The sequence below is a fragment of the Ostrea edulis genome, chromosome 6, assembly GCF_947568905.1.
Source record: "Ostrea edulis chromosome 6, xbOstEdul1.1, whole genome shotgun sequence".
Lineage (NCBI taxonomy): Eukaryota > Metazoa > Mollusca > Bivalvia > Ostreida > Ostreidae > Ostrea > Ostrea edulis.
The window spans coordinates 18,453,365-18,478,542 of NC_079169.1; the positions used below are offsets into that span (position 1 = coordinate 18,453,365).

At 34.9% G+C, this 25,178-nt stretch overlaps 1 protein-coding gene across 2 annotated transcripts in view; it reads right to left on the reverse strand.

The window, feature by feature from the left end:
• Positions 1–468: 468 nt before the first annotated feature.
• The window catches only part of LOC125646081 (zinc transporter ZIP6-like), a 26,837-nt gene continuing 2,127 nt past the window's right edge, over positions 469–25,178 (reverse strand). Inside the window, exons 1-10 of one of the 2 annotated variants that reach the window (XM_056141755.1) lie at positions 22,394–22,454; positions 17,576–17,606; positions 16,566–17,117; positions 16,181–16,421; positions 15,177–15,346; positions 11,045–11,209; positions 10,172–10,289; positions 9,571–9,906; positions 7,548–7,735; positions 469–6,263 (exon numbers count right to left, since the gene is read on the reverse strand). In XM_056141755.1, coding sequence (XP_055997730.1) covers positions 6,114–6,263; positions 7,548–7,735; positions 9,571–9,906; positions 10,172–10,289; positions 11,045–11,209; positions 15,177–15,346; positions 16,181–16,421; positions 16,566–17,105 — 1,908 coding nt within the window. In that variant the 5' untranslated portion in view covers positions 17,106–17,117; positions 17,576–17,606; positions 22,394–22,454 and the 3' untranslated portion in view covers positions 469–6,113. Of the gene's footprint in view, positions 6,264–7,547; positions 7,736–9,570; positions 9,907–10,171; positions 10,290–11,044; positions 11,210–15,176; positions 15,347–16,180; positions 16,422–16,565; positions 17,118–17,575; positions 17,607–22,393; positions 22,455–25,178 lie in introns of those variants that run through there. The other variant, XM_048872221.2, reaches the window with a different exon arrangement.

The following is a 25,178-nucleotide window of genomic DNA, read 5'->3' on the forward strand; positions in this document are numbered from 1 at the left end:
TGTTTCATAAGATACCTTATCAGACCCATATTTCCCCCCCAATACAGTACAAATCTGCATTACCGAATATACGCTCATAGAATGGTTGTATCCAGCTTTATATTTTGATTATTATTAATCAATAATCGTCTTAATTGCAAAGTATTTTCCCTGACGTACGAGGGCTGTTCGATATGCAATGTAAATATCCACACAAGTAGCACTATAATCAAGAAAAATTAGAACGCCGAAAATAACCGAAATGTTCAAGAGTTTTTGGAGATTGAAAATGAAACCGGTGGAATATATATATATGTGAGAGAGAGAGAGAGAGAGAAAGCGAGCGCATTAGTATCTTTGTCACAGTTGTATGTTTCAGTGCTTTGATTACATATGTATTGGTGTTACATTTGCACATACGCGCGCACTATCGAGTTACTAACTGTATATCCCTCCACAGAGATATAACCAAACAGAAAAACACATATATTCACATGCATTCAAATTTATTTCTGTGACAATTGACAGCATGAAAAAAATCACCACAAAAAAAAAAAAAAAAAAACAAACAAACACACATAGATCTAACCAAAAAAAAAAAAAAAAAAAACCATGAAAAAAAAAAAAACATAAAAAAGAGAATAAAATAAATGTGTACACATCCTGACACTGCTTTCTACACTACAGAAAACAAAAGCCTAATCTACATTTGGAGATTCGTGTAAAACATTAAGTAAACAATGATACATGTACATGTACAACAATGAAAATTAAACTATTGCTAACAAATTTTCATGGAACCAAATGCTCGTCTTGACAGAATAGTATGTTTGTGGAGACTTCATTATGTGGTTGCAGGACCTTTTTTGTTCTGTTTTTTTTTTTTTTTTTTTTTTTTTTTTTTTTTAGACCTTTAAATACCTTGTACATTGATGATTTCCAAATGATTTTTCTTTTCTACTTCAGTATAAGCTACTGGCGAAAAACTTGTTTTTCAATGAAAGGTTGACCAAATATTAAGACTTTAAAAAAAAAAGGTACATTTATTATTCAATACAGATGTTCTCGCAATACTAGTATGCAAGCTGTATTTTCTCAGCCTTTCGAGTAATTTGCCTTTGGATATCAATTATCCATCATTTTTAAATACAATACTGCTATGGTAAGTTACCTCTTGTCAAATAAATAATTTACACGCTTTGTTGTGGTTTATTTTTAATTTTAGGAATATAATGATAAAAGGTTGGTTCCCCATGATGATAATTACATGAATGATTTCGCTTAGCAGAACTTGTAAGGATACATTAAGTTTGTGAATTCCTACATCATTAAAAAAACCTGTTAAAATCGTTTACAGTAGATTTCATTTATTGAATTAATGAATTAAGAAGATATGGGTAAAAACTGATTTTCCAGGTGTTTAGTGCTACCTAAAGGTCTGACAGGGTGAAATTTACTTTCCCCGTTACTGCTGTGCGATACGATACTTCCGGATAGCGTGTCATACTACGGATTGTACTCCCTCGTGCTGACCCCTGATTAATGTCGTCTGAAAATTAGATCTAATGCAGGTTCCATCACATTTGCTGGTCTGTTACCGGATTCTCCAACTTTCGTTGTTAACAATTAACGAAAACGAATTGGAGAAACACGGGTAATTGTTGAGCAAGTGTTGTGGAACTTTCATATAATACAGTTCCTGCAACGAGTATGAGCACAAATCATGTCAACTCATCGGCGACGAACGATCAATTGGATGCCTTGTACGAGCTAAATACTATATCCGGAAAAGGACACTATCTATCCCACGATAACATGGATGATATGTAACCTGTCTTCGGATCCACAAACACATCTTGTTACAATCTCAAATGACAGTATCGCAATTCCTGTCTACAGGCTCTCGGACAGAATTTTCCATTTCCATCAATTGAAATAATATTGATCGTTTATTCATTGTACGTTCTAAATATTCGCAACCGATTAAGAATCAACTGGTTAACATGAATTTCAAAGTATAACGATGCTATATGTATCTGACCATACCAACCACATTACAGACCGATCCCTGAAATCCCTAGTATTCCAACATTCATGAATATTCAAGCAATTCCACGTTTCTAATTTAAATTTAAAAAGACATCTGTAACAAATACTAGTATTTCACATGTATTCCATATCGAGATCAAATCACAAACACATTTCTTATCAACATGCATGTACAAATCAAAATCATGCGTTATTCAACAAACAGACGCTTCTTTCTGCAGCAATTGTATATGAAAGGAAAAAAATCGCCCAATTCAAGTCCTGGTCATTACACAACATGACTATATCCAGTACAAATGATACAAGAATACCCTAAAAAGGTTAACAGGTCTTATTACAATGTAAGTCATCTACTGCTCTCCTAGCTTGCATTCCATGTACATGTACTCCAGAAGTCTATTCGGCTAATACAATATTCTCTGTTGCTGATTCATTTCCACACCGTATCATATCTAACATTCAACAACACACTGAATATAAATTAGAGCACCAAGATGATCCTGTGAAAACTATGAAAATCAAAAAGACGGGGAAATATATTAAGTTCAATGGATACAAGTTGAGATTATTTCTTTAAAAAGAGAAGGCTCATATTGCTCATCAAACTGGTTCTGCTCAATGACATAAGCAATATATACCCCCTTCCCCATTGGTCATCATTCAAATGACCTGGACCTACTTGAATGCTGCTTAACTATGATGCTTTATAGCAAACCTTGAATCCTTTTTACCAATTTGAAAGATATGTTATGCTGCAAATAGTTATAATTGGCCAATAGAAATAAATGTGCAGACATTGCATCAGAAAGACGCATGATGGATGAACTCCGAGGTCATTTTGAGATTCTTGACTAGTATCTTTGTGATCCAAGGTTTTCAGTTTGCTTTGCTTCAAGAAATTATGCTTTGGATGTTAACTTTCAGGATGGCAAGACTTTGCTAATTCAGTAGTGTCTAGGGAAAGTCGAGTGGACCTTGCAATGATTTTGATTAAGTTATGTGAAGCTAAAGGGCTGTCCAACATCTATCTACATATATATTTATTGCATGATAGTAAGGGGTATAAAAATCTTTATTCACCCAAGGAAAATCATATCCCCCCAACACAATTTTTATTCCAGGGAACCACTTAGTCTTTCCTGTCACATGACTGAATAAACCAATCAGATTATTTTCCATGAAATATTATATGCAAGGTATAACAATAGGACTTTGAATTTTGTTAATACATACACAACAATCAATAATTATAGTTGCATTATCTTCTAGTCTTGTTTGTTGATACTGCCAAACTGACTAACACAGCTCTACATTAAAAATTGCACCAAAAATTTATACATCTTGTAACTTCTGTTGCAATTTTGACCTAAATTTCTGTTATTTATGCATGTAAACAATGGCTGAAACATTGTATGGCAGTAAAAAAAAATCAATGCAGAAACATTGTGCATATATTTTTGTAAAATTTGATCAAAGATTGCACATTTTTCCATCCTGAGATTCCTCAACAAACATATTCCAGCATTTTAAGCACATTTTATAATTGATTACTTCGTTGACAGCTAATGTTTCTTATATGTACCCCTTATTTTGAAGATGGTACAGTACAAGTGTTGGCAGACTATACATTTGAACACAAATTTTACAGTAACATACTCAGACATGGATTTTTTTTTTTGGAATGGGAAAACATATTTCATTAAACTCTACAAGCACTAAATTACACATGCAACAAGACGCACATGGGCCTTAATGGTCACCTGAATATCACACAACAAAACTTTGTATTCCAATAGATGAACATGGAATTTTTTTTTGGAATGGGAAAACATATTTCATTAAACTCTACAAGCACTAAATTACACATGCAACAAGACGCACATTGATGGTGTACATTGCATCTGTCTAATTCAGAAAATGGCATTAAAATTATGCAACTATTGTGGCAAAAATGAGATCAAACTGTCTTTCCATTTTAAAGTTATGGCTTGAAACAAATATTTCTACAAACTCTGCCAGTTACCTAGACTGATACTAATCCAATGCCTCCCTGCACTGCCTGGTCATAATTAACCTTTGTGTTCAGTAGGAACTGCCAATACCCCACACTATAGATTTATAGCCTACAGAAATGATTTTAGCTGTTCTGCTAGTGAACATGGCTAAATAACACCGTTAAATCACAAGAAATCAACAAGATTTTAAGAATTTCACAATGGAAATTTCTTTTGTTAGGTCTTGATATCAAGGAGTTGAAAACATTTTTCACAAAACAATGCACTTTTATTACATGAAGCCCCCCCCCCCCCCCCCCCCCCCCAGGGACCATAAATTATAAATTTCACAATTTTGGTTGAGGCCTTTTCTCTTATCATGGCTATAAGTGCAGTTTGTCTACTAAATGCCAAAGTACAGACAATTAGACACATCGTAGTATCATTCTTATAGCTTTTGTCGCCATCCTTGAACACTCCTTCCCCCAAAGGAGCATGGTCCACACCCTGAACAATTTAATTTGTTTCCCTTACCCCATATATGATCTTTGCCAAAGGACTATATATAACAAACCTCTCTTTGTCCTCCAGAATTGACAATTTTCCTTTAGTTTCCAAATTCAGTGTATTTTGTGCACGAATTCCATTGCAACTCATTTGTTATCATTAATTTAAAAAAAAAAAAGATGTAAATTACAATTATGACACCATAAACATAATGCTTTGCATCAAATACAAATATTTGTATTTTGACATAAAATGAATATTTTGAACATTTTTCTTGTAGAAAACATCAAGCACAGGCTTGGAAAAACTTCATTCATATCATAATAATCTTTCTAGTGCATATATGCAAATAAGTAATTCAGGAAAATTGTTTGCTCACAGTTGTTTTGATGCCATGATTGTAAATATCAGAAGCAAATTGTTTTTTCACATTTTTTGGATGCTATGATTGTAAAAATCAGAGACAAATGATGTGAAACTGTATTAGACATGATGAAACTAGTTCTTTAAACCTTTAGAATTTCGGGTTTTTCCAGGGGGCCCCGAGAGGATCTCATCAGACCTAGTAGTATTGGAGAAATTGAAATGTTAAAATGCTAATGCATGACGGTGGACAAATACAGATCGCAATAGGTCAACAATATTTAGATGTGACCTACAAAACACTACTACATGTATATGCATAGACAATGGAAGCAGAAATAAAATGGGGAGGACCAAATCCGGGAAAAAGGCGTTTAAGGTGTCAGAAATCCCTGGCTTAAGTATATTTTTGTTTTGCCTGGCTGTCACTTTTCAGTGTTCTGCAGGTCTTGTTTTGCCTGGCTGTCACTTTTCAGTGTTCTGCAGGTCTTCTAAGGCTGAAAACCTCATACTGTGGAATCAGTTTAATTCCTGGGGGCCAATGTTTGTGGGCAAGCAAAATTTTGCTGCTTCGTGGCGATGTTATTTCGTGGGTAGGCGATATGATGTCACTAAGAAAGATAACTCTACTTGGGTTAAAAAATTGTTCAAGGACACATAAATTCCTGGGTAAGAGTGATCCACGAAATCCATGAACATTGATGACTCTACAGCAAGTTCCTGGTTTTAGGATATAAGGCATGATGTTTTTGTCTGTCTAAAGAGATTCAGTGATTCTAAGTACAACTGAATCACTCCGAAGCTCCTTGGTTTACAAAGTTTTACTACGTAAATGTGTATATTATAAAATGTATAATAAATATAATTTTTATGAATATTATTCTCTTTTCTCTCTCCTACCTCTCTTATGTGTGTGTGTTTTTGTGCCCCCCCCCCCCCCCCCCCTTCCTGCTTCCAATGACTATGTTTTGTTACAGAAAATCATCAAATTGCACAAAAATGATCCCTCAAACTAGAAAAAAAATATTGAAAAATGGGACTTTTAAAAAATACGAATACATATATTCATTTCCTTCAAAATGCATTTGTTCATAAACTAGATTATAAATGGGCATATCAATACAGATGGGAAAAACTTGTGAAAAAATGTGATACAAAAGTACTCAGTGTGTGACAATTAAATGTGCACCAGACAACATCTGTAAAAGTGACAAGACAAGCCTAGGTCTCCAAAACGTTCATCAACCTGCTTTCAAATATTGCAATCAGAAACATGATACCAGATCCCACGAAGAAACCGCACAGCTGTAACATTAAATGGAAAAAAGGGTTCTCTCCTTTCTTTGTTCCCAACGAAGTCAACTCTGGTAACTGGAAAATAATGTGAAATTCATTGAGTAAATGTATAGAGCTTAAATCTAATTTCATTATGAATATATACAATATATATTGCCTGAATTACAAGCGACACAACAGGCCGCGAGTGTGAAGTCGAGTGCCAAATTTTATAAACAGCAACAACACCAAGCTTAGTTTCTTGCTTATCAAAAGATGTAACATTCATGGTAATGAAAAAATTAATATAATTACAAAAAAATTATTTAGTGTGTTTCACGAAATTTAACACAAAGATGCATATGTCATGCCCGAGTTCATCCACTTCTTAGCTAGTCTCTAATGTGGTATTGTGTCAATCTTACACTTCATAATCAATCTGGGTCATTCTTCCTCCATTTACACCACTGATATTAGTCTCAACAACTAATGACAACTAAAAACAGCTGACAGTTTTCAAAATTCCTTGTTTAAACTAGATGCACAGACCAAAGGACAAAGTGATTCTTTTACAATTCTTAACTCTGCATGTGAGGGGGATAATTTTTTATTTAAAAAAATATTTTAGCTACTGTCATATATCAGTTGCATTGCAAAGGGAGATAACTCGAGTTTCAATCTTGGACGATAAATAATATTTCTGGGCTAAAATAAAATATATACCAGTATGCACACTTTCAGAAACATATGTAGAATAATTAAAAATTTGGTGGATATATACATTTAAAAAATCCTACCATAGTTAGACAACGAGAAGTACCTCAGTAACATATTACAGCACCTTTCGGTGTAGCCTAGAGTTAAAACTTCTTACCAGTCCATATCAACAGAAATATTAATATATCAGAATTGTTACCTCATCAACAGAAGTACCTTAGTTTAACATCTTATTACAGCACCTGTCGGTGGAGTCTAGAGTTAAAAGTTAGTCCATGTCAACAGAAATATTAATATAGCATTAAGTCTGGGTGAAACTGTTTTCTCTTTTTTAACACAACAATTTGTTTTGCGCACTCTACACAATGAATCACATGTTATTTATATACATAAAATCCCATTCAGAATTCGTGCCGAATTGGATTGTATACAGTACAATATTTGCCCCATTTTATTTTTGCCCTCATTGTCCGTAGGTGAATTTAAGTCTGGGTGAAACTGTTTTCAACCATGTCTTGGCAAATCTAAAATAGGGCAAAACCGCCTGAAAATAACATAGGAGCAAAAATAGCCCTGTATACAGTAAAGAGTTCTTTACATGACAACAAGACATTAATGGAATCCTGATCATGTCAAAAGAAGTAAGACAGAGAAAGTTCTTACCATGTCAACAAATGCAATGTAGAGGAAGACCCCACCAATGCAGGCAAAGATCCAGAGAGTGGCTGAGCCAAAGTTTCCTACCAGCACACCTATCAGCATGCCACAGAACCCCAGCACTGAGGACAGACAGTTATAAATGATGGCTTGCTTCACAGTCATCCCAGCTCTCAACAGCACCGCAAAATCCCCTACAACACCAAGGGCCACCGTCAATCACAACATAATCAAAGTGCGTGTACTTCTGGGACTGGAAAATTTCAAACATTTTAAAGAAAAAATATTATTCAATAATGTACATCAATATTCCAAATGGATTTTTTAAAAATTCAGTATCAATTTATATTGGTTAAATAAATCGATATTATAGGATTAAACATTCTTTTTGAAGAATTTATCGATGTGTAAACTCCGGACATTTTACTCACAAACTGAATAAAAGTGCGAAGCACTTTTATGTTAAGTTTGTGAGTAAAATGGCCTGAGTTTACACATCGATAAATTCTTCAAAATGAATGTTTGATTCTTATATTTCCAATTCATTCACTTCATTAACAATTGCAAAAATTTGAATAGTTTCCCCGCACTATGTTGTTTGTTTTCAGGCGTGTATGAATACATCGCGTTTTCGAATTTATTGATGTGTAAACTCTTGTTCAGCTTTATTTTTGTCCAATCAAAACACTTGTAATAAATAACATTGGAATTATATTCATTTATTTACTATGTGCCGAGACTTGGGTGTGTTATGTAGTATGTGTTAACCTTTAACCCCTCAGTCCCAGGGACTAAGCCCGTTTCGGGCCTAAACTCTGTGAAGACTGTGATACTATAAATACCGTATATACTTGCCTATAAGTCGGATTTTTGGGAGTCAATTTTTGGTCCAAAACTCTATGTCCGACTTATAGGCGCGTCCTAAGAAGATTGGTATTTTTTGGGCGGCGTAATGTAGTGTTTTTTAAACAACTCCGACGATTATCATGGACTACCACACAAATGATTATTGTACACAAATATCTAGACATATTGTATTGTTTATGTATGTTAAAATTATGTATAAAGTACAAGTATTTACATATTTTTATCTTGTTAAGAATTATTTACATACCAGTAACTAATACTTTCAACAAATCTATCGTTTATCGGTAAAATTGAATTACAAACCCGATTTAATATTGAAATATACATATTCATATGTATACCGGCTGAAATATATTTCATAAAAGATTGAATATTGTTAACAGATAATTTAGATCATCATTCTTGACTCTTAAAAACTCTGTTGTTGATACATTGAATTATACCGGAACCCCACCATAACCGCGAGGCGCGTGCCACTAAGTAAACACGGCGTCAGGTACTGGTAATTAGGAGACCATAATTGCGTAGGTCAACAAGGGATCATTGTCCAAAATAGATCAAGGGGTGCGTTTAAACCCCGAACTGATAGGGCTTGGATATTGAGCACTTCATAATTATTAATTTTTCAAAATATTTTTTGAAACATAGGTAAAAACACTAGAGCATTGACTGGAAATTGTCAACCGATTCTGACAAAAATTTGTACCGACTTATAAGCGGGCCAATGGCAAATTCCTACAAAATAACCTTAAAAAATACAACCGACTTATAGGCGGACCGACTTATAGGCGAGTATATACGGTACAGAAAGGGGTCTAACTCTGATCCAGATGAAAAACTACTCACTCGCTTCAAATGCCTAAAAATTCAGAAACTAGGTGTGATGTGCGTAATTTGCTGGTCTCCTTCCACAGATTAATGTTTTAACTATTTGCATGCCAAATTTCAAGCCACAGGTTCTTAAAATAACAGATATATGTCATCATTTTCTCGATTTCACTTGTTATTTTTCCTAGGTCACCAGGTGGTTTCTCGCCTATGACAGCAGCAAAATTCAGAAGAAACTCTAAACTTTACCAGATGTGTGCAGAGTTCATTTGAGTAAAAATGTAAAATAAAACTACATTTTGTAAAAACATATTTTGCCAGAGTGTGTGCTTGCCTATCTCATGTGGAAGCTCATGACAGAACACAGCTATGGAGGTGCTGATCCCTCCCGTAATGCTGTTGGAGAATGCTGCTCCGATGGCCAGGCCGTCACTGAAGTTGTGGATCCCGTCTCCAAGGATGACCATCCATGCAATTGCAGCCACAGTGTGGGGCACAGTCTTACAACGACTGTGGGAATGACCGTGGGAGAAGTCCAGCACCTTACCATGTGGATCCTCCTCCAAGTGGCCGTTTAATTTACTGTCCTCATTGTTCTGTTCATCTTTGCTGTCTCCTATCAGAAGGTTGCAGTCTCCTTTGTGAGACTCAACAGCGTAGTTTTCCAGGGCTGAAACAGGCCAAAGTGTGGAAGATGAAAATTTGTTACTTTAGAGTCATACATACTTTTAAAAGTCAACCGTTGGGCCTGAGTTCTCTGGTGTTAAAAAAATTACATACCTTGCAATCTAAAGCTTACTAAGTCATACAAAATTTCTCAGTTCACATACTAATCATGAGAAATAAAACGAGTTTATCGTCTTGTGACAATAAATCTCACTAATAAAATCAGATTTTCACTATCAGTTTAGGAAGTAGTTGTTAAGAAAACAAACCTTTCCCACTTGGGTGAATGTGAAGCATGGTTGTCCCACAGTCTGGTTCTGTCGGAGTGCTGGGACTAAGGGTTGCACTGTTGTTTGTGAACCGTACCTTGTGATCTTGATGCTTCTTCTATTAGAAAGTGTAAGTAATCAAAACCAAACACCAAAACTAGGGGGTGAAACAATACAGCACCTTTACGATTCTATACAAGTCGCAAAACAAAAGTCTCGATTTAATTATTTTCTATTTGATTAGATAACCCAATAAATGTCTCTAATGAATTATGTAAACATTTATCAATAAAGTTTAATATTTTTATGTTTTTAATTTGTTTATTGCTATTTAACACAAGAGAGATTGTGTGCGACTAAATTTGTTATCTTAAAGAAGAATCGTTCAACAATATCCCGCAATTTACAGTACCTCAGTATTAAAAACAGCTAAATGAAGTAAGGTGAAAATAAAAGCCACAAATGTATATATATTATACATGTATATATAACAGAGTGAAAGTGCCCTCAGTCACTGCTGAATCTAGCTGGCTGGAGTTAGCCAGTCTGAGAGGCTGTACTGGAATAAAATGTACATATTTATATTTTTCTTATGAACATTGAATCATAGGCTCTGAATCATGATTCCCCTGCATCATGATTTTTCGTTTCACTCTTAACCACAACAAATACATTTTTGTAGTTTTTTGTCATCTAGCTTCAGAAACATTTTTTGCTGGGAATTATAATTTCTTATGCTCTAATATTTAAAGAAAACAAATAAAACAAAAATCTTGTTTGCATTCAGATATGAATTTTCACTGCTGAAAAATATGATATAAAAATTGGACTGAGATTTCACACAGAACAATGAAGATGGAATGTTTTTCTGACCTTTTTCTGCTTTCGCTTGGAGTTTGTAAAGAGAGTAACCAGCCTTTCCATGATGAAGAAGAAATAGACTGCTAGCAGCCCCACAAGTCCCTTCAGAACTGACGTGCTGTTGTCTTCAATATGACCAGCATCCTGTCCGTGCTGGTGGCTCTTCTCTGCAAATGCCTGTTAAAAGTTCAACAATCGTTCTTTACTACTACATCAACCAGAACCTTAGGGGTCTAGAAACACTCCCCTGAAAATTTTCAAAAATTGGTAAGGGCTGTTCCAGAAATGATCAAATGGGGGGGTCGGGCGGCAAATGATATTTTTTTGTGTGGGTGGTCGTATTTTTTCATATTTTAATTGGTCCGTGGTTGGACTGTTAAATTTTTTTTTATTATGGGCAGTGGGTAGTTTCTATTGTTTTATTTTGTGCCACGTGGGTGTTGAGTTTTCAGAATATTTTTATTGTCGCTCTTGTCGTGTTGGTTACAAAACGTCGGAGGGAAAATTGAAAACATGCTTTCGAAATGCTGCTTTCGAAATCGGAAGTAACATAGAACTATTCGAGTTGTCGCTCTTTGCAGTGTATAACTTCCCATTACGGCACTCTTCAAATTAGAGGTGCGTTTAGCAGGGTCCCTTTGGACGTGATGGCGGCGAACTCTGTTCTGTAGATTATTACAGTTTACAGTGCATCGATTTTGGGAATATTTTGAAACCAATAGGTACTCCGTTTTCTAATAAAAATAGGCAAACCTTAGTTGATTTATACGAGGGTACCGATGCGTTATATTTATCAGTCGGTGTGATGGTGATATAGAGGCCTCCGGGCGCGGGCTCCATTAGAAGACGAACGATTCGTGGAAAAACATATCCATACCCATTTAATGATAATAGCATCGTTTGGACTCCCAATCTTTCCAACATTCCCGCCATAGATGCCTTTGATTGTTGATGTGACATCGTTTCTTCAGAACTACTGTGATACAATGTCGCACAGGCATTACCGCGTCATTGACACAGGCACCTGAAGTATGGATATTACTACCCCCCCCCCCCCTTTTTCATAATTTTTTTTTTTGGTGGCAATAATTTCTCTGAAATGTATGAATTCCCAGTCTATCTCATCCCTCTTTCGATTCATGTAATCGTTTCACGCTTTTTGTAAGTTTTAAAGATTGGCCTTCTACCGGTATAATAAAATACACAAGGTAAGAAACAAAAATTAGTAAACAAACAGGGGGTCCCCGTTTCCGGGCACATTTTCCAAGTAATTACAGCGTTACCTAAGGAATTTTGACGAGCGGCAGGTCGGGGAGATGTCATACTACAAGTCTCTTCAACTCAAAACCCATCTCATCTCTTTTATTTGACACAATCTTGCGTGCATTGATCGGACAGGGCTTCATCTCTTCCACTGGCAGCCAAAAAGGAGGTCACAGAGTACGAATTTATAACGTGTCGTGTGATTGGTCCGCGAATAATCCCGAGACCCTTCGGATGATCCCGAGACTAAGCAATGTCTTTGCGAACCAATCACACGGCGCGTACAACAAATTCGTACTCTGTGACCTCCTTTTTGGCTGCCAGTGGAAGAGATGAAGCCCTGTCCGATCAATGCACGCAAGATTGTGTCAAATAAAAGAGATGAGATGGGTTTTGAGTTGAAGAGACTTGTAGTATGACATCTCCCCGACCTGCCGCTCGTCAAAATTCCTTAGGTAACGCTGTAATTACTTGGAAAATGTGCCCGGAAACGGGGACCTCCTGTTTGTTTACAAATTTTTGTTTCTTACCTTGTGTATTTTATTATACCGGTAGAAGGCCAATCTTTAAAACTTACAAAAAGCGTGAAACGATTACATGAATCAAAAGAGGGATGAGATAGACTGGGAATTCATACATTTCAGAGAAATTATTGCCACCAAAAAAAAAATTATGAAAAAAAGGGGGGGGGGGGGTAGTAATATCCATACTTCAGGTGCCTGTGGTCATTGACTAGCATGTTTGTCCTGAAAACCTCGCGAGATTTGTACCGTTTTCATTTTTAAAAATATTTTTGTGGTGGGTCTGGTTAGTTTTTTTTTTATTAGATGGGTCATTGTAAAATGAGTTTATTAATTTGATGGGTCATGGGGTAATTTTTTATTTTTTTTTTATGGGTGCTTGGTATATACAAAAGGTGCCTCCCGACCCCCCCCCCCCCCCCCCCATGTATTTATTTCTGGAATAGCCCTAAAGGGGTTTATCATGCAATAATCAAGGTTTTGGATATTAGATGAAACATAAAATTTGGTAGTTTTATCAAGAATCATCAAAAGATATGACTGTTTTTGAAATAAAGTCAGCTTTATCTTTTAAGTGACTTTGTGGTCATATTCTTTACATAGGGATTATGCCTGTCTCCACCATATTGCATCACTTAAATATATTCAAATCAGCCTACACAAAAAATTGACAATTGGTTCTTAATAAGATTCCTGATCGATTGGTCTCTACTTCTTTGTAGGTTTTTCACATTATCTCCCTTTTCTCTGAAACCATTGTCTTTAAACTTGATACATGTTTGAGCCCTTGACTAAGGTGTGCATAAGATATGGAACTTAAATATATGTGTACGTATATACAAATGACAATATTACATGATATCCTGAAATAAGCGATTAGACAATAAAGTAAATAAACTCTATGCATTTTATAGGCGACTCTAAGTGACCCGAACTTCTATCTTGGAAGTTTATTGATCACTCAAGAGAACTTGCAGTCCTTATTTTATTCTCTATATAACTAGCTAAATCTACTCTTATTTTGTTCTCTATATAACTAGCTAAATCTACTCTTATTTTATTCTCTATATAACTAGCTAAATCTACTCTTATTTTGTTCTCTATATAACTAGCTAAATCTACTCTTCATCTTTCAGAGTAAAATTTGGGTCCTGTTCTACCTATTTCATGAGATTTTGTTCTTCAGAAGTTGGTGTATCCAGTGCATGCACGTACAAGCCATCAATCAAGTGCGTAAATTAATTCCACGTGGATCTTACTGAAAGATTTAATGGCTTTTGCGGGCAGTGTGTACATTAATTTGGTGTGTATATCCATGGCACTTCACCAATGATATTCTGTTTGGTCACTGTGGGTAATAATTAGTTTCTGGTAGGCATAGAGTTGGTCGGCCAATGTTATCATAGAGAGAACTGACAGAGAAAGATCGTAGAGAATAGAACCTCTCTACTGACAACCCTCAAGACTGGAAAAAATGGAGATCTGAGGGGAGATCTGCCATGCGTGCAGCTAGCCAGATACCTGGAAGGGGGGCTCACTAGTGTGGACAATACCCGTAATTCTGTACGGAAATAAAAATGAACTGACAACAACATAAGATAAGCCATTTTAACACTGAATAAGGTATAAAACATGGACATTAATTTCATTGCTATAATTTTGAGATATCACTTAGTAAGATTGGGAAATATCAAATTCAGCTATCATAAAATATAAATCAAACCTAATTTTGTCACAATGTCAGTATGGCAAGTCAATAAGATCCTTAGATTAGAACCAAAACAAATAATCATGATAAAACAGTAGAAAACTGACAAGTCAGAAAGGAAAATCAAAGTCTCATTTAACTCTGTAACACAAAATCGATAAATCTGAATATCAAAAGCAGTCTTCCTCTCCTCAATTGAAGCATTACTACTGTTTTATCATGATTATTTGTTTTGGTGCATGATGCATTACCTTTAAATTCTTTGAAAACCTTCTTTAATGATTTCACCTTATTGTGTGGCATAGTGAGCGCTATTATCTTATTAATATCAATTTTTTTTAAAAGTCTAATTACTCCATAACAACAGAGCCTACACATCCCAAAATAGAAAGGGGGTCTTCCTCTGCGGAATCCGAGTTATATAATTTATAATCTTCACAAGGAAATCATCAGGTGCCATAGAAATTGTTGATAGACAGAGTTATCACAAAGGAGTACCTGCCATAAGCAGCCATGTAGCGGGTACCTTATAACATACATAATAAACAACTGTTGACATTCCTCATTTATTCTATTACTGTAACGACCTTGATAAATAAACTTTAGAGATCAGAAAAATGAGGAAAAACATTTCCTTTGTACCAGTACTTACATGAGGAAATAGATGTAGAAGAGCATCTCCTGAGAGTGCCCCTACTGCTAAAGCCACCAGAAACTGGAGCAAGTGGTTGTAGAAGACTTTCTGCATTATGGGAATGACTGCTACCCCCAGAAGTCCCACCAAGCTGATGATGACGATGGCCATCGTACTGTATCCCCATACTGTCAAATCAAAACAAAGGAATGTCTACTGGGTACCACCTTACTCTAACTACTAGTTATTTGTTCAATTAACAGGTGCCTATCAAACGTTATCCAATAACATGAAAAGTATACAATTACAGCATGTTGATGAGGTAAAAACAAGATTAATTGTACCAACCGTGAGGTGACTATCGTACCCTCGGTTGGTTCAATAAAACCGAATCTAACATGCCACAATTGCTTTATTATCATTTTATTAATGGAATTAGATACTACAATTGTTTTTTCCTTTTTCTTCATATCTATTTTTGGAAATTTTACATCATTGTATCGTGCTATATATACAATATCTCATCACTTTAACCAATATATTTCTCTGAATTACAATGAAATATAACAACATATATATATATATATATTAAAAGAAATAGAATAAACAGTACACAAAGTTAAATTTTTAATGCAAGCGCTTTCATTTTATAATCATCCTCAGGCGTTACATTTTAAAAATATTTTATGCCGGACACTGTGATTTTTTAAAAACATAATTTGGATAAATATATATATATATATATATATATATATACATGTATATATATATATTAAAACATTTTAAAATTTATAAATAGAAGAAGTCTATCAACTTCCTTCAACTTCAAGTGCATCAGTAATCTATATAAATATCTATCTGCTCAATTTACAGTTAAAAAAAACAACCCACATGACAATCTATTTCCGGTGTATTCAAATGAAATTTGTGGTAACTGAATAATGATAACAATGTATACGTGCTAACATATATTCTATAATCGAATAATTTCCCCATCTTTTTCTTGGTACACAAGTACTAACCGCTTGGAGGAATATTTCCCACACTGTAGCTGCTGCTATCACCTGATGGTTCCACATGTTCACCATGACGATCGTGATCCTCACAGTTCTGTTCATCATGTGACACCGTTTCGTCCTCACAAGAAGTTCTGTCCAGCATTACTAGAATACCTGCACAAATATCGGACAAGTCTGGCTTAGAGAGGACCATCGACTTGTTTTTAGAATAGATTTGGATAAGATGCTCTGGAGTTTTAATGCACTGAAAATAGAAGTCAGATGATAATATGAGTATATAGTTAAATTCATGTGATAACACACATAAAGAACATCAAATGTTTCTCAAGAAGTAAACGCATTTGAACAATCTAACTCATATGATGTACAAAATTTGTAGAAGTCTTACCATGGAATTGGAGATGTTATTGCCACTTCTTCTCCCGCGAACTTGTTTCTGTTTCACTGAATTTGCTGATCGTTTACTAAGTCCTCTCTGTTGAGACTCATTACCATGTTTAGAGTCAGCATGGTGTTCATGACCCTCGTGGTGTTCATGACCCTCGTGGTGTTCATGACCCTCATGGTGTTCATGACTCTCATGGTGTTCATGTTGACTCTGAGCAGAAGCAAAATTTTTGTAATTATCAATTCCTATATTCTGGAAAATCTGCTTCAGTCCCTCCAGAGTTAAACTTCCATTTTCTCCATATCTATCCATCAGCTTCTCATAGAAATATTGTCCTTGCGCATGAATGACATCATGGTCTTCTGGAATTTGCATGTCGTTATGATCATGGGATCCTAAATGATCGAACTGAATAGATTTGTACATGGTTTCCTCCTGCCCACTTTCCTGGGTGGGATTTACTCCAATGATGGGGCGCCATGATGAAATGTAAACCACCAAACAAACTAGACAGAGTTTAGAAGCACCCGGTAAACACATTGTATTGGATACCTGAAAAGAGAAAATTCAGTTAAGCAAATAAACCTTACAAAAGACGTGCTTAGCACAAAAACACTCAGAAAAAATTGGTTCGAAACATAGATACTTAGTTTCATAATAATTCATAAAATTTTACCATCTTGAAACAAAAACAAGATGTTAATGCATTGTTTGCAATCAACATTTACATTCTTGGCATACACTTGCCGACCTCCAACTTTGTATATTTTACAAGTTCTGTGCATGTTTATACAAGAAATATGAACACGTGTAACTGTAGGTATAAGTACCCTATGAATAATTCATAGATGAAAATAAAATCACTTTGAAATTTTCGTGTACCCCCAAAGCAATCATGATACCATTACCAAGATCACAGGTTAGCACTAAAACACCTTATACTTTAAAACACAGGACTAAGAAAATGTGACATGCATTACGACATACAGAATATTGATTTGTATATTTACCACAAAATTCAGTTCATCAAATTAAGATAGTCTAAAACAAAGAAAAGGAAACTATCAGACTGTGAAAGTTTACTTAAGGGAATATTTTTCATAAAATACCTTGAATACATCTGCTCTCAAAATGAAAGTTTTAGTGCAAATATTAAAATATCTGAATATTTCTTTTGGATTAATAAGATGTATTTCTGAAAACAATGTATTTTTTTAAATATCAGCAATAACACAATTAAAAGAGACTGAAAAAATTATAGAAAAGATGAGAGATAAGATTATCCCATCCCCCCTCCCCAGTTTACCTTCCAATAATTATAAGCACTGCATGTACCAAGTAAATCCTGAAGAATTAAAGAATTAAATGGTAAACCTGCACTGCAATCTTGTAAAGGTCAATGGCATTTCCCAACTTAAAGAATGTTGAACTCAGTTAAACTGGTGTCCTCTTAAAGGAAATGTCAGTGCCAATCATTGCAATAACACACAATACTGAAGAGTACCAGCAGATTAATGGGAAATGTGGTGGAGACAGCTGGGGGCTTTGTTGTACTCCAGGATTCTGTGTATATGTGCGCAGTAAGAGATGAGAAAATTAAAGTGTCCTTTTACCTCCATGTCTGCCGTGAAAACATTTACTACTGTTCTAAACAGCTAAGTAACATGAGACACAAGTTTTCTTCAGTAAATGTCTAGTCACTGAAAAGTTCATGTAGAAGTTCAACAGCACATCGAATATCAAAGGAATTAATCTTCAGTAACTGGCAACTTAGAATGTCAAAAGAGGTAGCTGGCAAATAACCCTTGCAGTAAATTCTCCAAAACTATAAACAGGTCCAGGACAGTAACATGAACAGAATTCCCAGCTCATTAGACGGATTCCTGTTGTCTCTAAAAATATCACACTCCAACTTACATTTTTTGTATTATGGATGTCAAAATATGTATAATTATTCCCACTTGTGAAAGATATGCTTATCCCCCCCCCCCCAACAGTTTTAAATATTTTTTTGCATTCTTATCATAGGTTAAAGAGCATATTATGGATGATTGATGGGCTGGGTCAATGTAAATATTGGATAATATACATTTATTGCATGATAGTGAGGGAGATATGAATATTTATTCATCCAAGAAAAATCATATTCCTCGAGGGCAACGCCCGAGGGGAATATGATTTTTCTTGGGTGAATAAATATTCATATCTTCCGAACAGTCATGCAATAAATTGTTTATTATACCGAAACAAAGCAAGACAAAAACAAATTTGAAATTGGAGTTCACTCAACTATACATTGTATGTTGCTGAGATTGCCTTAACTGTCAACATATTAGGAGGTACAAACAACGAATTACAGTGATATGAAAACCAGTTTTTGTATTTCCATTCTCCATGGATGCTGATTTTCTCGCTTGCTTTTTCTACCAACCAAAACCAAGCGATTTAAATGTATATCAGAGACCCGCATATTTTGTGCCTTACGAACTATCAAAGTACAATGACTCGAACTTTAATATTGTGACGTCACAAAAAACTTCGTTTATGCACGAGGCTGTGTGTTTGTTGTTGCATGCGTCATTCGGAACACTCGGGTTTGTTCATTTAACTAGACACGAACGTGAAACAAGAGATATCCGAAGGGGTGGAACACGATGTTTTGTTGCAGGGCAAACACGACGGTCACGTGACCTTCTCGGCCAATCAAATTCTGTTTTTACTAGTGATTCTTTATTATGAGATATAATAATTATGCTTGTTTTTTAAAATGATTTCACCAAGCTCGAATGTCATTATGCCAGTAAGGTCCAAAATTTTGAGAATCTCCACAGTCATCTCCAAATTTGACTATTCCATGCTAGCTGAATTAAGATTTCAGGGTTTTCTTTTGGTGGTTTTTTGGCTGGGATGCACAACGTAGAAACAGAATGATGGTCGGGCAGGCATCACTGTAATAAGGTATCTACAATCTACATTATGTAAGCATCTCCTCTCACACCTCTAACTGATGGTCCTCAAACTTTGTACAGTTGTTATGGATGCATTGAAGATGTGCATGTGCCTTTTTGAAAGTAATCTGACATAGTTTAAAAGTTTTTACATGTAGTTGAACTTAAATTTTAAGCAAATGTCCTCATATCCTTCAGAAAATAATGTGTGCCATTTGAACACCAGTGAACGAGAAACATTTCTGTGGGATTCTGTCAATTTTAACTTCTTGTGAATCTCTGATGGAGTCAAGCCGAGTTCCGTGCAAAATTTTGACTTCTCGGTGCACCTCGTTTGACGTCGTCAACATTTTGCTGGATATTTGCACCTCCTGACTGTCGCACGATACATGTATTACATGTATCATAATTCATTTAAATATTCCGTCACAATGAAAACATTTTCCAGATATATATTAAAAAGAATATCTTAACAAAGTCCCTCATTAAAATATACTATCAGAAATAAAATGAACAATGGTTTTTATCTGCAATTGTAATTTCGTTTCAATTTATTAAATCGCTATTTATTACACTGCACCGCTTTATGCTTCTCTATAATGAAACACCTGAAGTTTTCCTATTCAATGTCAATTAATATGGAAACTTTTCCTTGAAAACTGTTTGCTCTTCAGGTTGTAAAAGCTTAATTTCTCAGTGACGTTAAATAATTGAGCTTGTCCACGGAATTTAGGGACAACCTTTGTACAATGCTACATGAAAGTCTGCCGAGTGGACAGTCTCAGGAGTTCCAATGACTAACTGCTTCAATACTCAGTGGTACTGTATAATCAATTTTGGTCAAACTTTTAATTTCAAAAAGGGCATAACTCCCGGAAAAAATCAAATTAAAATTTCCTGCAAATGTGCACATTTATGTAGTAATCTCCTTATAAATTACAGTTTCATTAAATTCTGTTTGGCAGTGTCAGAAGAGTTGAGCTTACAAGAATAGGACTGACAGAGGCCACTTCAAAGTTCAAAAGGGGCATAGCTCCAAGAAAAAAAATCAAACTTTCCTGTAAATATATGCACATCTACACAATTTCAAGAAATTCTGTTAAGCGGTTTCAGAGGACATGAAAAGGACTGCCTAGCTGATGAATGGGTCAAAAACATTATACCCTCCACAACTCCTTGCATGGAGTATAATGTATTGGCCTGGAAATAGTAACCCCCCCCCCCCCCCCCGGATCATCATAATTTTTAAAAGTTCCACCTGGTGACCCACAAACTATAAATTATCTATTTTCAGGAAGTCAAAGTTTTAGTCAATTTTTAAAAAAAAATTTTTAAAAAAAATAAAAATCAATCACTGCAGACAGATATAAATAGAGGAACTCATATATCACTTTATGTGAATGAATTGAAATCCTATTTAACCAATTGTAAAAGAAAATCAAATTAAAGTACTGAATATATAGCACTATTCTGCAGCAAGCATGTAAATTCTGGAATTTATAACACGAAACATGGCTTTACTCTGGCAGAGCAATACAAGTATTGTTTTTACTGGCAGTTCTTAATTATATGCATTAATCCATCACAAACGGGACAGAAAGAAAAAGCAGATACTAGTTTTATGCAAACAAAGGGTTAAATTTTCTTTGAGTCCGTCTTTTTGTAAAGTTCAGGGTATAAGGTTGATTCTACATATCAGACAGTTAAATGGTGAACAGAATTGATAATTAACTCTGTAAGACATTTGGCTAGTGATTCATGTCTGATATCTATTAGGACACATAGCAGCTCACAATGGATTGGCCAAAGTGAAGCGTGGAAATGTGAAAATGAAAGTAGAAATCCAAATGGTGACAAAATTTTTAAAAAGTGATCAGGCATCAGAGCCTCATCAATAGTTAACAAATGCAAAACAAATCTTACAGAGAAGAAACAAATTGTTGGAAAAAAATTTAAAATGCTAAAAAGACCACTTCAATATGTTGAAAAATTGTTCAGGCAAATTAATCCCAGTTTTCAAATATTTCTGAAGCTGCGTGCAACAGATCAAATCAAGGCAGATCTAACAGCTAACAACAGAGTCCATGCATAAATATTGTCTGTCAGCTTACTTGCATTTTAGATGAAATTAAGAAATGCATTAAATAGTATTTAAAATTTGACACAGGTGTACTGTACTTTACAGACATAAGAGAGGGAAAAAAGGTTGAAAATATGATTATAATAGTACATTGTATACATTAACTTAAGTGATACAAAAATAGAGAAAAAATTATTTTGCCAATCAGAGTCCCATTGGCATTGGAGTAATATATGGGCTAAAAAACATGTTAAACATTCACGATTGCAAAAAGGTCACAGAAACACGATATATACAAATCCCAAACAAGGTACTGGTAACATAATGTACATGACATACGCATAGAAAGACTGGAGCGGATTCAAACCCTTTTATTATAGTTGTTAGTATTTATTATATCAATGTAAGACAGTGAGCACACGTGTACACACGACAATAACAAAATCTGTTCAACCATTAATTCCATCCTTTTTGCTTGGACTCTGTGGATGCATCCGCTTGGATCACAAGAAAAAATAGCATAAATGAACTTTGCTCTTTTTACAGTTCATAAAAAATAAATTCAAAACAAATCTGTTGTTACTTGTGTACACACTGTGTCACTGCAGATTTTGTAGACCGAAAACCCACGTGTGCATTACACCAACATTAACTGTACATGTAGGTCGGTTCTTTGTGTCATGCCTCATCGTAGAACACTAAGAAGCCTAGCCAATTTTAAAAATAAATGGCTCTCTATTTCGGTGTTTGTATATTTAAATATTTTACTAGATCATGTCATCTGTGTGACCCATATTTACCTCAAGTTTCCCGTAGAATGTGGGGGCCGTGTGCACAACCTTCCCTAACGTGAATGAAAATGGCGTCGGTGATGAATATGCTTCACGTTTTCAAGTGTCCGCTGATTGGTCAGAATTTTGTTATGTGAATCATCCTATGGAGAACATGTACAGTAGATCTATTGCATCATCCTTGTATTATTTTTTTCCAGACTATTCTATTACACTGTTCATAGTTTCTTACTATACATATAATTCATAAAATCAATAAGATAGATAAGAGTTGTAAAATCAATTAAGGGCCCTTGAAGAAGGTGATCAAGTGCCCGCTCGTAAATGTGTTATGTGAAACAGCACTTGGTGAACCTGTATATTGCATCATTCTTGTATGATCCCCCCCCCCCCCCCCCCCCAAAAAAAACTATTCTATTATCATGATTATAGTTTCTAACTTTAGAATATAATTCATGATTTATTAAATCAATTCAGTGCCCTTGAAGAAGGTAATTAAACATAAAAGAAAACGACAAGTGCCTTCTGATTGGTCAGAAATTTGTTATGTGAAACAGCACTTGGTGAACCTTCCCAACCTTTCCAGACTATTGTTCATAGTTTCTTACTCATAAATCAATAAATTAGATAGATGAAATAGATTAAACCAGTTCAGGGCCCCCGAAAGAAGGTTATAAACATAGGAGGGAAAGACGGGAAAATTAAGTCAAAAGAGAGAGCATATCTTTATGGCAAGAGAAAAAACTACAACTTAAATGCAGTTAAGGATTGTAGTAATGTTTATAAGTGGCAATGGGATATAAGTTTTGTATTAAATTCCTGTATATATTAATAATAATAATAATAATTATGCATTTTAATTTTGACACTATGAATATCTTATTCACATTCACATGTGTGTGCACATCAATTTTACATAATCTTTTCTCTCACATTTGTAAAGCACTTTAGAGAACTAATGTTGATAGGGTGACATATAAATATTTTATTACAATTACAATTATATGTATCATCATGCCATATTTAATATTAAGCAATCATACACAAAATGGAGGTTTTAACAATCATACTACAAAGTAATCCAATTATATAATTAGTGTTTTACATTGGTTTTTTTTTTAACTGACAAAGAACATTATTTCTTATTCTAAAATATCTATTAATATGTTGACAAAAATAGATGAATAAAGATCTAGAATCTTTGCTGGAAACTGAATCATTTAAAAAAAAACATGACTTGGTGGTAAATTTTCTAGTTTGGCTCTATACATGGTAATTCTATACAACAAAATGATTACATTCAAATTCCTTTAGATTTATGTGACATTATGGGTAATGTTTTACCTTTTAATTTAGCACCACCAACCAATGGCTGTAAATTTATACAACATTCTCACTGTTAAACAGGATCAACTATGTGGACATTCTAGCAGACAACAAATTTAAGACAAAAAAATTAATAATGGCATTTAGAAAGATAGAGACCATTAATTATGGCATGAGAAAGAAAAAAAACTACAACTTGAATTATGCAGTTGAGTGGGGAGAGGTTTCTAAGTTGCTAGAACTTGTAACTAATCCTTTTGTATGCTTCTACAAAATATGTTCAAATCAAATCAAAGATAGGCAGACAGAGACAGGTCATATTATACACAAAAGAATTAAAAAAAACTGACTCATATGTGAACTTGATAATTTATTTGCCACTGGCTATCCTATTGTCAAGGGGCCAGGATAAGATGTATATACTGGCCAGGATAAGACCCACCGGTGACCATTGATTACAATGGTGTAATGGAGCCTAAGTAGTAGACATGCACTGACAGAACGTTCAGTTTGTGTGTACATACCGTGTCTGCTACATATGCCCAGCAAGACAAAGTTAATCGTCCCTAGCCAAGAATGATGATCCACGATTAAGTTACTCTATTCAGAGCTAGTGAATAGAGCAACACCATGGATTGCGAGTGAAAGGTTAGGTGAACCACCCATTTTCCTGGGGCCACTATTATTCATCTGTAACAGTGATCTTGATTCATATACTAATTTTTTATTCATCTGAGGAAAAAATTGACAAATCGCTATCAAATTTTGGCAGTGCCAATGAACATGCCCTTGTCAAGCCTATCATATGATCAGCTTTTTCTCAACATAAAAACACCTCAATGCTCTGTAAGAAGTATTTCAGTATCACAATACAGAGGAAGAGTGTAATAAATCATACCATTCTGAAAAATTATCAATCAAAATAAAAAGACACTTAAATGAGCTGAAACTGCAGAATTATTGATGTCGACTGGGCTGATAAATCAATACAAAAATAAAAATCTGATCATATATATATTACATTTGTGTAAAATTGGATCTGTAGACGCCTCTCGATCATATCACAATTTTAGCTGCATTACATAGCTCTTCGTGTAAAAAAATAAATAAATTAAGACCTGGTACCTTCCAACCCCCCTCCCCCAGAGAGCTACTCTTTTATGGTAGCGTATACACAATGGGAAGGAAACCTTACAGTGTGGACAGCTACTATTCATACCAAGTATACATACATGTACCAAGGCAACGGGAGGAAACGACTTGGGGCGAACATGTAATAGGGCGAAACAACTCGCTTCTAAAGAATCATATTCTATCGCCAGAGGGCGCATTACATAAGCTAAGCTTCTATATATAATGCGCCCTCTGGTGAGAAATTGGCCATCGTAGCTCATGTTCAACCGAAAATTCATGCACGTGTGCGGGTTGGTTCTTTGTTAGAACATTAACATAACTAACTAGTACGTTA